At 40.1% G+C, this 13,691-nt stretch overlaps 1 protein-coding gene across 1 annotated transcript; it reads right to left on the bottom strand.

Moving 5' to 3' along the window:
- Positions 1–10: 10 nt before the first annotated feature.
- Positions 11–12,557, bottom strand: pde6d (phosphodiesterase 6D, cGMP-specific, rod, delta). The gene is made up of 5 exons (XM_036522570.1): positions 12,373–12,557; positions 3,360–3,448; positions 2,434–2,559; positions 724–829; positions 11–547 (listed from the first exon to the last, which is right to left on the bottom strand). The coding sequence occupies exons 1-5, from the start codon at positions 12,420–12,422 to the stop codon at positions 466–468; spliced, it is 453 nt and encodes a 150-aa protein (XP_036378463.1). The 5' UTR covers positions 12,423–12,557; the 3' UTR covers positions 11–465.
- Positions 12,558–13,691: the final 1,134 nt, after the last annotated feature.

Consider the following 13,691-nt stretch of genomic DNA (forward strand, 5'->3'; position numbering starts at 1 on the left):
GAATGTTTTAATTCATAATTACATTCAGTATTAAACACAACCTATTTTACAGCTTAGTTACAACTAACAACAACAACATCTGCAACCACAACATCAACTGGAAGCAAACAAATATCTTAATACAAGCTAACAATGAAGCAGTGTACATTGCAACTGGAGATTTAGGAGCGAAAGGGGAAATGTACAAATAAAATAATTTACAAGGTTGGTCGCGATGAGCATCGGTGCTCATATATACAAAAAGTCTTTATATCTGCAGTGAGCCGGTGAGATCTTCAGAGCTTGCTTTGATTATTGTTTCCGCGTCATTTCCATTAGAGTGACTTAGTCACAGTAACAGACAAAAACACTTTAGATGGTCGGTTCTCTCTGACCATACAAAAGTCTTGCAGCTACGTGAGACTTGTTCTTTTCCCCCTTCAAAAAAAAAAAGATAAAAAAAAAAGAAATGCAAGGTGTTCCACTTCAGACATAGAAAAGTCGTACTCGGGAAGTGCTTACAAGAAGCTCATCATCGTAGAACTTGGTCTCTATCACAACATTACCGCTGAAAGAGAGGAAAAACAGATTATATTTCTCAATCCAAATCTGTTTCACAATAGCTTGTTCAGCTACTGCCTCTAAACAGCTATGCATTTCACACTTACACTTAAATTCTTCAGCAAATTATTCAAGAAATGGTTGCAGACATACTAAATATACCAGAAAGTGTAAGAGACTTACGTTAAAACATTTGCTGGCATCATCTGTGACTCAGGTGCAGCCTCTATCAAAGATTGCCATGTGTTTGTGGAATTGGGAATCACGAAACCAAACTCAAAGAACCATTCTACAGGGGAGAAACAAGAAAACAAAGCCATTTTAAACAAAGCCATATTAACAATATCCTAGATCCTAGATCAGATTAGTTCTGGCTCGCTACACCGACCTTGCGCTCAGCTTTAGCACTATCTGCACTGTATGACCTATACACATCTTGCCCTTGTGCCTGTCTGCCCACTATATGCACTTTTGTACGTCGCTTTGGATAGAAGCGTCTGCTAAATGAATAAATGTAAATGCAAATGTAACAAAAATTCATGTCAAACCTGTCAATATATTGACATAAATTCAGACAAATACGCTGCAAATGTATACATTTTCCAAATCGCATACCCTACTATTTTTATTTTTATCAAAACCATTGTAGTTTAAATTGTCTACATATACCATTCACATATTGGATGTGTGGACACTGAAAATGTCAATGGGTGCAGCACAAAACATCCTTGCAGCAACGTCCTATTTTTTTCACGGTAAAAAATACAAAGAACATTGTACACCAAAAGAACTTGTCTGTGGACAACACTGCACTTAGACTGTCTTGTGGTGTTCGATTAGCGAACATAACCCGGTAATACTGCAAAACCACAGCAATACTGCAAGATATGCATTTATTTTCCTATTATGTATTCAGTGGAAATGAATCTGCATCAACATAATTCATTCAATACATAACAACAGAATAAACTGTTAAATGTCAAAATGAATAACAAAACAGATATGTAATTCAACCAAACAAAACAATCACGATATATACACAGATGCAATGCTCTAAATAAATGGTGAAAAAACCAAAAAGCAAAAGAGCTGGTAAAAAGTGCTATTCTGCTGGTGAATGCAACTGAATGCAAGATTCATAGTTGTTTAAACTTCATTACAGCAGTCAGCCTATTGCATCTCCCATGTGGCAATGGTGAAAAACACTGAGAGGAAACAAGTTAACTAACTGACTTAGTTAACTTTGGTCAGTGCCATGATACTGTGGTACCACCTTTTTTCGTTCATGGATTCAATCCCTTGCCTGATTCTGCCTACTAGCCTTGACTGACAGGAGTGCGGCTGTGCAGTAGGCTGCATGAGTGAATGTGAAGTATGGAGTGAAGGTGAAAATGCAGCTGAAACAGGATGGTGCCCCACTGGAACTTCACATGGAAAAACACCCTGTTGATGGGTGCTATTACAAAGATTTAAACATGCGAGACTGTATTTCCCTGAACATCTATGAATACTGTTTGAACATTTACTTATTTCAATATTAAACTGTACACTTACAGGAAATATATTTAATTGTACATTCATGTATTGAAATTTTGTTTTGGTTTTGTCTTCCATACTAAAACAGCATTATACTATAGTTAAAATGAACAAAAACCCACAAACCAAGATATTTTTAACATCATACACATGACCAGCCAAATGTGGGTGAGAAAAAAGTAAAAACCAACCCTTCAAGAGGAAATGTGCTTTTTGAGAGCCTGAGAGCACCAGCCGTTTCCCTGAAACAATTCTTAGTCTTAATCCTTTCTGGCACAAACATCTGACTGCTCAGGGAGACCTGAGACAAAAAGTCCAAGAAAGGATAAGTTGAAAAGGCAAAAGGGAGAGGAGTACCTTCTAAACACTGGCCTTTGAAAAAAACCTTCTGTTCAAGTCTGAACTTTTCCAGTTTTTCTATTGACGAGAAATTCAGCTCTCTGGAAACAGCTTTGCACTTCAAGATCTTCTTGGGAACTCGAGCTGTAAGGAGTACAATGAGACATCAATCTGGCCATTTTGATAGGTAACGCACGTATACAGTGCTGACATACAGGAACAATAAAATTTTAAAAAATCGGAAGTATTGGATGTTAGGTTTGAACCAAAACAAGTATTTCACTTCAGATATATCAGTCCACTTCATACAAATGAATGTGATACAAATAAACATTTTGAGATCCAACTCTGACATCATTATTGGAGGTTTTGAATGAGTTCAGAGCAGCTCCATGGGGAGCAGTTAAAGAGGCAGCTATGAGATGGAGTGGGGAACACAGTAGTGCCCTCTGATCCCTGGAATACCAATAGAATCACAAATAAATCTGATAAAACCAGGAGAACGCTGTTGGAAATGCTCATGGGACAGCTGTGTCTGAATAATACTTATCATACTATACTAATAATACTATCTCCTAAACCACTCTGTATATTGAAGCATGTGGAAAGAAATGAAGTCTTCATTAACAAATTGAGGCTAAATAATCCACCTGGGTCAATTAAAAGCAATGCCAAATGAACCACCTACAGCTATATAATAGATGTCTCTATCAGAATTGTGGCCATGGCTACAGTTCTTGGCATTAGAGGTCTTGGGTCAATCAACACAGGTCCTTGAGTAAACCCATTTCTTATCTTCCTTTCAGCTGAGCTGTTAATTGCTTAACTGAACCCTCACCTGAACCTTTGATTTTTAAGCCAGGATGGACATCAATTTCACGTGACTCAAAACAGCAGGCCCTCCACACCAAAACAAGCTTTCATAGGAATAAGCAATCCATTACCTTCATGTTCTACCCCAGGAAGAGAGAGGTCTTCTGTACCTTGCCAAAGAACCTTCCCCGTCTCTGCGTCTCTTAAGTTCATCCAGTTTCTGATAAGAGGGATTAAGGAAGACAGACTCCAACAAGGGGGGCATGCTGGGTACCTGCATTCAATTAGCAAAGCAAATTAATTGGTGCAAAAGGAGGAAAGCAACCCCAAGCTTCAATCCAAATTCAAGCACAGATTTTTGTGGGCTTTGTGCATACAATGGCCCTCTTCTAAAGTTTGTGACTTACTGTTTGTTACTGTCTTTCCAGCTCAAGCTTACAAACATTTAATTACCACTGAAGTGCCGTTACATTGTGGAGGGAGATTTTCAAATACACACTACACATTTTTTCAAGATGTGATATGGCTTCACTGTAAACTTAATAGGACAGTGTGATGTGAAAACGTGAATAATATGAAAACTGTAAATGAAAGTAACAATTTTACAAGGTGTGTGTGTGTGTGTGTGTGTGTGTGTGTGTGTGTGTGTTGGGGGGGGGGGGACAGATTCTATTGCCTGGTGTGCAAAACAGCCCTTGGAATGCAGACATATACACAACATGTCTGCTGCTAAAAGTAGACTCTCTCACTTGCTAATCATTGTTCTTTGAAACAAACCATCAAACTTTTTAAAGAAGTGGGTTTTTACAGTTCATGAAGGCCATTCATGAGACATAATGTTAACTTAATTAACTTACAATCGTCTGAATTGTCCTTTTGCCCTCATCTTTTTGACACACGGCATTTCACCTATGTTAGGGCTCGTCTAAAGACATATAGACAAGACACACATAAGTCTGGGGAGATTTCCACCCATTTCTAAGAATTATTGAGACGATTGCCCAAAGCCAGGAATTCCTAACACGGACACAGATTTAAAAAAAAAAAAAAAGTCACAGCGATGCTTGTTAAACAAAAGTTTGTGACAATTCCAGGTACCGTGTGTCACCGGCACCTGAACCTCCGACCTCGGAGCCATCTGTGCACCTCTCCTTTTCTCCAGTACTCCACACCACAGAGACACAGAGCGCAGTGTGTCACCGCCAGCCTTCACATACATCCTGTCTCACAAGCCTCCACCCTCCCATCACCCCCCTGTCACAATCACAAACCTGCTGTTTCTGAAGGAACAGCAAAGAGCCTCAATGGCCCCTCTTTGTTGCCTTGAATGTGCCACATTGTTCATCTTCAGCTGACCTCATGAAAAGAAAAAAAAACAAAACAGAACAAACCCGTCTGTTCTGCAGGCATAGAGGTGGCATGAACTTCCAACATTTCCCACTGAAATCAACAGTCAACCTTCACATCTGCAACCGGATGCGGAGAAACGTCAGCACCCAACAAAGCAAAGAATTACAACATCATTGGTGTACAAATCCTCATCCAATCTATAAATTGATGGAAACCAGCAGACTGGCAAAATGACAGCACTCCGATAGGAAACAGATAAAGCAATGTAAGGCTCCATAATGCACATCAACATTCTCAGTTCAACTCTTCACAGGCTATGTTTCCATTTCTTGCTTAGCAGTTATGAACCTTAAGGTGAGGTATGGTACACAGCCTCTATATCACCCGCTTATACAGCTGGACACCTACTGAAGCAGTTTCAGACAGGTACCTCATTCAAGAAGCAGAATCTCACTTGGGATTTGAGTCTGCACCTCCATGGTTGCAAGGTCTGTTCCAAAACCTCTACTGTGCCATTACGATGACTACAGACATTACTGAACAGACCGTAACGGGTCAGAAATATGAAAATGACAATGATTTGAGGAGGGAGTTGTCTCACATGAAACATAACTTTTTTACATGTGAATTTTTTATTTATTCCTGCTTCCCTCATCCAATTACTGACCTTCCAGTATTTTAGCAATCAGCTCTCTGCTCCCCAACTTCCAATGTTGTTCACCCTTGACTCTCTTGCCATATTCATACAGTTTCAGCACCTATGAAATATATTCTATGGTTTACAAAATAGCACCACTGTGCACATACTTACCTTAATTAGTCCTACAATCAAGAACCAGGTTTGTGTCTGACATGCATCACTAATGATAGCCAGGAATCCCCTGTGGTGGAACACAATTTGCTTGGTTCTGCCAGGGCATGGGAGGTTACTACAGCAAGGGTCCCCTCTATGCACTGCCTCTGGCACCCTGCCACTCCTAAGGTTGGTCAGATGTCATCAGGGTGAATGTGCCTATTTCTGGTGCACTGTGGGACTTGTATTGTGAAAAGCAGCTTGAGACTGAAGTACGAGCGCACTGGAGGATTGCACTTGTTACGCTTCTGCCTCCCAGGCGAGTGCAGAGGACTCTCCCTTTGCTGGCCATGTTTCTCATGCACCATGACTGCTTCAGCATATACAGAATCCTGCTGCTCCGCCTGTCGTCTCTGCTGTTGCTCAGTTTGCTCCTTAAGTCTCAACTGGAACTCAGATCTGCACCAAACCTAACATTCTTGCTGTGTTTTTTAAGCACTCTGCTCCCCTAGCCTTTCCTCATCTACATTCCCCCGGCGGGAGACTATAGTATTCCATCTCTTGATCCCAAAGCTTGTTCTGTAGAGGCTGGAATGACTTGGGATCCAAAAGGACAGATTTCTTACTTCAATTATTTACCCAAAGAAAGGAAATTAAACATACCCTCTGGCTTTGCCACTTCTGCCATGTCGATTCATGCTCCACTCAAAAATGGAGCCAACAGCAACCTATAACTGTATAGGTAGAGTTGTTACCATACAGCTCTTCAGGTTAAGATGAACCTGATCCTCTGAGAAGTTTGGATTAATAAGCACATACATAAAACAATCCTAGAACAGACTGAAAACCAATAGATCCAATAACATAATAGTCTAACAGGCTTAGTGTTAGTCTCTTATCAATTCCCAAGACAAATTCCTTTCACAGGGATAACAGCACAAACTCATAGATTATTGGAATTGTCGGAAAATAATGCACCTTGTAATTCAAACAATGAAAAATATGGTCAGATGTCATCTAAACCTATCACTGTCTGCCCTTCAGGAATGGGGCTGTCCAGCCCTTGCTTAACAAAATGCAGATCAAATCACTGTGGAGCCACGATTTGATCCATTCAAACTGGGATGACCACAAAGGAGAACCCTGTAGTGCTCCGAGTGTTTTCTAGCCACTTCTTGCACCTTCTAGAATATTCTGGCACCCCTGAGCACTCAATCACCTTAATTACATAGAATCAACAAGCTAATTGCAATTAAATAAGGACATCCCACATGAACTCCCAGATGTATTCAACACACCATGTAGTCTAGATGACTGATCATATAAACCTCATTAACAGCCAAATGAGCAGATGAGCAGTCCAAGAATGAAACTGACTCCCTCTAAGTTTAAACATACAGTTTGTACTGATACATCAACTATATCCTTCCAATAATTCATTCTGGATATTGTGACCAAGGTTTGTGAAAATTATAATTCTCAAACACAGCAGAGACTATATTACTTACAGATCATTGGCAGTCTTAAATGCTGCTCTAAAAATAGCTGAGAAAACGTTGTATTAAAGACAGCAGAGCAAACAAATTTGTGTTAATGTGCCAGATTATGTAACACAAAGCATCTTAGTATGTACTCCTTAAGGTGTGTCAATAACCAAAGCACGGTTTGGAACTGCTCAAGATGACAATTAAGATTATCATTATTTTTAAGAACCATCATGCCCCCTTTCACCATACCCCAAATTCATGATTCTGCCAAGATTCTCAGTACATTCCATTTATGACCCTAAGTGCTGCACTGTACTGATAGCAGAACCAGCAAGTGTGGAACAATTCGCTCAGTTCATTTCTAATATTCCATTTGAGATTAGGGGTGACAGATGTCTGTGGGATCACCCTTGCTGAGCACACCACAGTGGTAAGCAGGGGGAGCCACAGCAGGGGCAAGGCCCTTTTACCGGCAGACCCTGAGACTCTCCTTAATTATCCCATAAATTACAGTCGCATGGCAAAACCATGCTTTGCACATGCATTTTTAAAAAGTAGCCTATTGTTTGGAAGCCTGGGCGTGCTTAACAATGACATCTCAATGTAATATGCTTCCTCCTTGAGTCTGAATAACTAATTAGATGATTATCCATTTATTTTTTGCTTCAAACACAGCTTTCATTCATTTCAGTAAACAGCATTCTGTGTAAGAAAGAAATGAAAAAAGTAACAATCAAAGGCAAGGAAAAAAAACATTGAAATTGGACTGAAGACGTAAAATGCTTTTCCATTTGCATCACTACGATCATTATACTCAGCTCAAAAAGTACCTCCTTACTTTAAATGCACTACCAAATGATAACTCCCATCATGCATTTCTGTTTATGTTGGCTGGAATGTTATAGAAAATCACTGGGTTTCAATGACAGCACATGGTAATTAATAAAATAGTCAATAAAATCTATGAAATCTACAAAATTAATTGCATTTCCATTCACATTAAAGCCATAAATAAGATACAACCTGTCTTCATGGTGAAGAAAAGTCCAAATCCATATACAAACTGTATGACATTGTGTGATTAAACTGTATGATAAACTATATTACTGTATCAAGAAGCTCAAAGACTGCTGGATTTGTTTAAGTAATTTTTTACATAACTTTTCATTGCTGCATTCCCAAGTTTTTTGGATTCCTTCCTACCCCTAATCTGGGATCATTAGCATCCAGTCAATGCTGATGACATCTCTTGTTTCAACATAAAAATCACTGATAGCCTTTGTAATACTACTCTACTGCACTGATCGCAGTTACTCAAGCCACAGTTTGAGAGTCCCTCCCATAGTCAGACAGCATATGCATACACCTCTTTCATACTCCACAATATGTGCCCTTGCGAATTGAGCCCTTGTTCAGGTTCTCTGCTCCTGTTTCTAAGGGACAGGTGAAGGTTCTCCTCTGGGGAAATGGTTCAGTGCAGTGTATCCAGCCCTTGGTGGGTCCTGCCGTGTGAACAGTCACTAAGGCCGTGAGCAGGGATAGGGGAGCAGAGACCATCTGAGGCACAGTGCATCTCTTAGCCTTAATCTCCAGTCAGTTGCCTTCCTCAGAGACACCGGTTTCAGCACCTCTCCGGTCTCAGCAAACTCTGTGTGATCAGAACATCTCATGCAGATGTAAAGTTGATTTGATATGTGATCCTCGGGCTTCCTCACAGTCAATGCACAGTCATCTGTGCCTGCTGTGACATTTTACTGTTGAACTCCTGAGCATGTAATGCGAAATCACATTTCATAAAACATGACCTGGTTGCTGCGCAGCACTGCATTTATGCAGCACAGTATAGGGTAGAGTTTAGGGAGGGATCACGGCCCTCAAACCAAGCAAGTCCAGAGGTACACAGTATCCTTGATCCTATTACACTGTCAGCAGAATCTGCGCAGAAAGGGGGGGGACAGCCTGAGACAATAACCCTCTCCAGAATGTTACGCCAATATTACCAGACAGCAATACACAGAACACTGCACTGCAGCCATGAAAGCTTGAGTGAGAGGGAGCGACTCAAAGTCACAGAGTATTTGGCCGCTTGACAGAAAAGACTTTGAGAGTAAGCCTTAATGGTAGGGTTGCCAGTTAAAAAAAAAAAGAAAAGATTTTCACTATGCTTTTGTAGAAAATTTGGCATCAACAACTGTATAGTACACTTGCCCCACTGCAACATCTTCTACGCCTGTTTCTTTCAGTGCTCCTGCACTTGCAAAATCTTAGGCTGTAGGGCTCAGCCTACACTCATAGTTGATCAATAGATTAATTGCAGAGCCACTGTCTCTGTCAAGTACTATGGAGCAGAGGTGTGTTGGTACTTCTGCAAAACTGAACATTCTTAGTTTCATGATTCTGAGAGGTAGCAACTTAGCCAATAGCAAGTTATAACAAGCAACAGTCAAGTTGTTGGCTTGTTACTGATCAACAATGACCAGTAAAAACTTATAACTTGATATAGTTCTTAGCAGTGGATTGTAACATTACAGGGTTTGCAAGTAATATGTCCTTGACCCAGGTGGTTCACAACATCTTAGTTTTCTAACACAGGCTATGTAGCCTCCTGCTTGGCTGGCAGTGGAAGTGAATCCACCAAATTGAAAGAAAAATATTACCCTAATAAATATGCAAACTGACATCTCCTCTCTGCATTGGCTTTTTAGCAGTCTTTATCCACATTTTCTTTTTGTATCAGGCTATATTGTAGGAAATGTTAGGTTTGCTTTCTTAAATACTACGGCAGCACATTGCCTTAGTTCTGGAAATCAGCACACAGAAACAACAGGCTGAGCATAAGCCAGACTAATGGAAAAAATAGTAGCATGAAAAAGATGGAACTGAAAAATGAAATGTGTTAAGACAGAAAAACTATTCTGTGTTTTGTAACAACAGAAATTGCTACACAAATTAAGTTATTCATCTTCAGAACAGAGTATCCCTTTCAAAGAAAAGGAACCAGCATTCTCATTTAACTCATAAATGTCAAAAAGTAATACTCCTTCCATTTTGATCAAAAGTTGTCAACTAAAGCTTTCTTAGTTGAGTAAATTGCACGATTAACCATCTAATCACTACAACCTCAATAAATATAGTAAATCTCTGGACATAAAATCAGTCTAAACCAACAGGTCTATATCCTCACACCTAACAGCCCATTACACTTGACCTCCAACCCTAGCAGACACAAACTTGCTCATTTAATACCTGAAGTGGACCCATTTGTATTTTAACTTTAAAATAGTGTGTACAATAATGATTTTGTTCACACCTACTGAGTATGTCTAAAGAAACTACTCCAAGATGCTGTCCACATCATTTCCTACAGACACTCAATCCATACCATTCACCAGACAGACCTACACCTATACTTACGGCATTTAAAATACTTACTCGATAGTTTTTTAGTCCTAAATATTTCTCACCTCAGGAAACAAAACAATTAAGCCTATAATTCAAACTATGGTCCCTCTATGACTTGGGTTATCAGTAGTTGATGAGGGCAAGATCATTCCTAGGGACAATGCTACTACTTCTGGAACATACTATGTTTATCTGCATTATGTAACAGGCAGGTCAACAACATGGTGAAGCGCAAAACTAAGGTAGACACTGTATGTTGTCATTTTACATAACTGGACAATATAAGATAAAATTTCCAGTTCAAAAGACCTTATCAGACTGCCTCCAGTATGCATCTAGGGTGGCTGTTTTTAAATAAATAAATAAATAAATAAATATTTATATTATAAATATTTTTAAAATGTTTGCAAGTTTGAGGACCTACAGTTTGAATCAGTTTGAATGGAGAATCTTCAGTCTCTAGCTCTACTTACACATATTGTATTTTGTAAACATGTACAACAAAAACAAACCCAGTGAAGTTACACTATCGATGGCTCCTTAGAGATTAGATTACAAGAGCTTCACGGTCTCCACGCCATGCCTATTGATTGAGTCATGAGTTTCTGTACACGAAGTGCTTTGAATGCGATCAGCTTTTAAAAGTGAAGCAATGCACTGCTACGTAAGGCTTTCAAACGAACCTTTCGTGAGACAGCGCTCAGGGTTCCGAAACGCGCTAGTCTCACTCACCAGGCCCGCAACAGCGGTAAAGCAGTAAATCCCTGTCCTTGCAAATCAAGGATTTAAGAATTATCAGCCTAGAAAACGAAGCCTTGCCTTCCCGACGAAGGTCATGAACATAACCAACCACTATTGCCAAGAGACACTATCAAACATAACTCTACTTAGGTTTGGCATGCCAGGTCTTATGTCCAGGAAAAATCTGTTTGCTTTACTCTATACATTACACCACTCAGAGCACTGCAGGTGTGATTACCTACTCTGCTTGGTGCTCCTGGACCTATTTTAAGAACTCGCATTATGTAAACGGAGCAGCTGCCACTTATTTGTTACAGGAAAGTGAGGAATATCTCGCAACTCATGGCACTCGCTTCACGGAACTGTCCTGTCATCTTTTAATGAACAACATAGGCGATACTAGAGGGCAAACCCATCCATATAACGCAAGAAAACTAAAACAAAAACAAGACCATTACAAACAAAGATCTTTCCGCTATCCGAATTGCGCAAAATAAACCCACACGACACTATTTTACCAATTTAGACCAATATATACACATGCAAGTGAATGGAAATACATTACATGTAGTGCCTAAATCTTATATATAACATGCATATACAGCTGCACTAAGAGCACAATGTTCCACAAACTGTCGCCCAGTGAATCTTTCATCTGCAGAGCCATCTCAAACTTTTAGCATCTTCTCTACAAGAACTTGTTCAGCACCGACCCTGTCCAAAATCACTACCTCTGACTAGATATACCTTGTAGCGTCCACTAACGCACATTCCCCTACCCAAACATTAGTGTCACATTTTTTACATGAATAAGAGAACCAAAAGCAGGCCCCATTTTAATCCATCTGGTTAGCTGGCTATATTGACGTTAGTGTTCCACAATTAGACAGCTAGCTAGCAAGATAAACTATTACCTAGCTAGTATTACTGTTAACTATACCTGAGGATTACAAAATGATTTTGTTCTTCGGGAAGTATTATACATTTTAATAGCCAGCCACAGCATGCTAGCCAATGTTCAACTAAGTGGAATAATCCAGGGAAATCTAAAGATAGCGTAACAGTCACCTAAGTTAGCTGCCCTCAGTAGCTAGCCAGCTACCTCGCGTCGGTCACTTGCCAAATAGCTCATGAAGCTAGCTAAACAGCTAGCTAAGTAACTAGAGCACAATATCAGATCTAGCAAGTGAGATGTGAATTGTAGCTAGGATGCTAACTAGCTAGATAGCCAACTGGTCACACTTACATTACCTACCTACTTTATGCACTTAGCTCGCATAAAGTGAAGGTGTTTCAACCCGTAAAATGATCACCTCAAACAGCTTGCTAGCTATGACAGCTGGCCAAAGCCCCATCCATCGCAAAGGATACAGTTTAAAGCCTTTGAGAATCTCCTTGGCTCTGTCTTCGTTTGAAGACATTATTTCGAAAATCTTCAGTTTCTTGAATGAAAAAAGCAAACAAAGCAACCAAAAAGATTAGTTATAGGACCACTGAACTTGAAAATGTCATAAACCCAAACCACAACACGCAAAAGGCCAATGGTTGCAGTTTTAATCTCAACAGCAATACTTCTCCTGATCCTTTAATCAACCTACCCTAAATAGATTTGTTAAGGATTGACAGCTCCTTCGACTCAACACTTTGCAGAGAACCGAAGGCAAAAATAAAATAAACCAATCAGAAAGGGGAGGTTGGATATATGGGCGGGGCTATTTTGAGAAGTGACCCGTCACCAGTGGCAACCCCCAGCAACGTGACGTACCCTAGAAACAACTGTATGGAAGCCTACCAAAGACAAACTTGCTCTCACGTTTCGTATATTATTTAGAATAAGAATGTAATGTTAAAGCAACCAATTTAACCTGAGTTATTCATTTCAGATATTGCTGACGGTAAGAATTAATTAATTAATTAATTAATTTATTTATTGAATGCCAGGAGATTGATGTCTAATATTTCTCAGTCCCAGTGACCAGCCAGTGGTTATAACTGCAAGCTACAAACAGTACAAGCCTATTTTTCTGCAATTTTTATTAAGGGTAAATAGCCAGGAAAGGCTGATCTCATCCCTCATCAAACTGTCATAAACCCACATCATTAAATCTGCGGAAAAAAAAGGAAATTTAGCTCTTAATTCTACCAGAAAGAAGCTCAAACCATTTTGACAACACTCTGCTGTGGGAATGTACATGCTATTGACAAAACTTCCGCTGCTTTTTGTACTCAACGAATAAACAAACAAAACATGCAGCAGAGATGGTGATAGAGCTTTGCCATGGTTTGGAATGGCAGGTAAGTCCAGGCATGTACACAACCTTCAAATAATGAATCTGAGGAAACTGGGGCTTTTTCATTGTCAGTACTTTGGCCCCCTAGCTGTTGTTTTTGTGTTTCTCCCTGTCTGCCATGTGCTTTTGTTTGCGGTTCCCATGTGTTCCAGCCCTGCCCCGCTCTCCGCCCTGTCCTAGCCCACCTGATTTCCTGATCACCTCCACCTGCCTGCCTGCCCACCTGCATCCCATCTCCTCATCAGCCCAGCCCTTTATATACCCTGCTTGGCTCTGTCTTGTTGCCAGCTTGTCTCAGTGTTTTCTCTGTTGTGGGCCTGCCTGATTATGTGTGTTGCTGATCCTGTGTTGACTTCTGCCTGACTGCCTACCTTGTCTCTGCCTGCCATCCTGCCCTGG

Source organism: Megalops cyprinoides, chromosome 2, assembly GCF_013368585.1.
Source record: "Megalops cyprinoides isolate fMegCyp1 chromosome 2, fMegCyp1.pri, whole genome shotgun sequence".
Lineage (NCBI taxonomy): Eukaryota > Metazoa > Chordata > Actinopteri > Elopiformes > Megalopidae > Megalops > Megalops cyprinoides.

Coding starts and splice junctions, on each gene's coding strand:
- pde6d (XM_036522570.1), bottom strand. CDS start 12,422: ATGTCTTCAAACGAAGACAGAGCCAAGGAGATTCTCAAAGGCTTTAAA. Junction 2,560..3,359: donor TCCTGGGGTAGAACATGAAG/GTAATGGATTGC, acceptor TACTCCTTACAG/CTCGAGTTCCCAAGAAGATC. Junction 548..723: donor ATGCCAGCAAATGTTTTAAC/GTAAGTCTCTTA, acceptor CCTCTCTTTCAG/CGGTAATGTTGTGATAGAGA.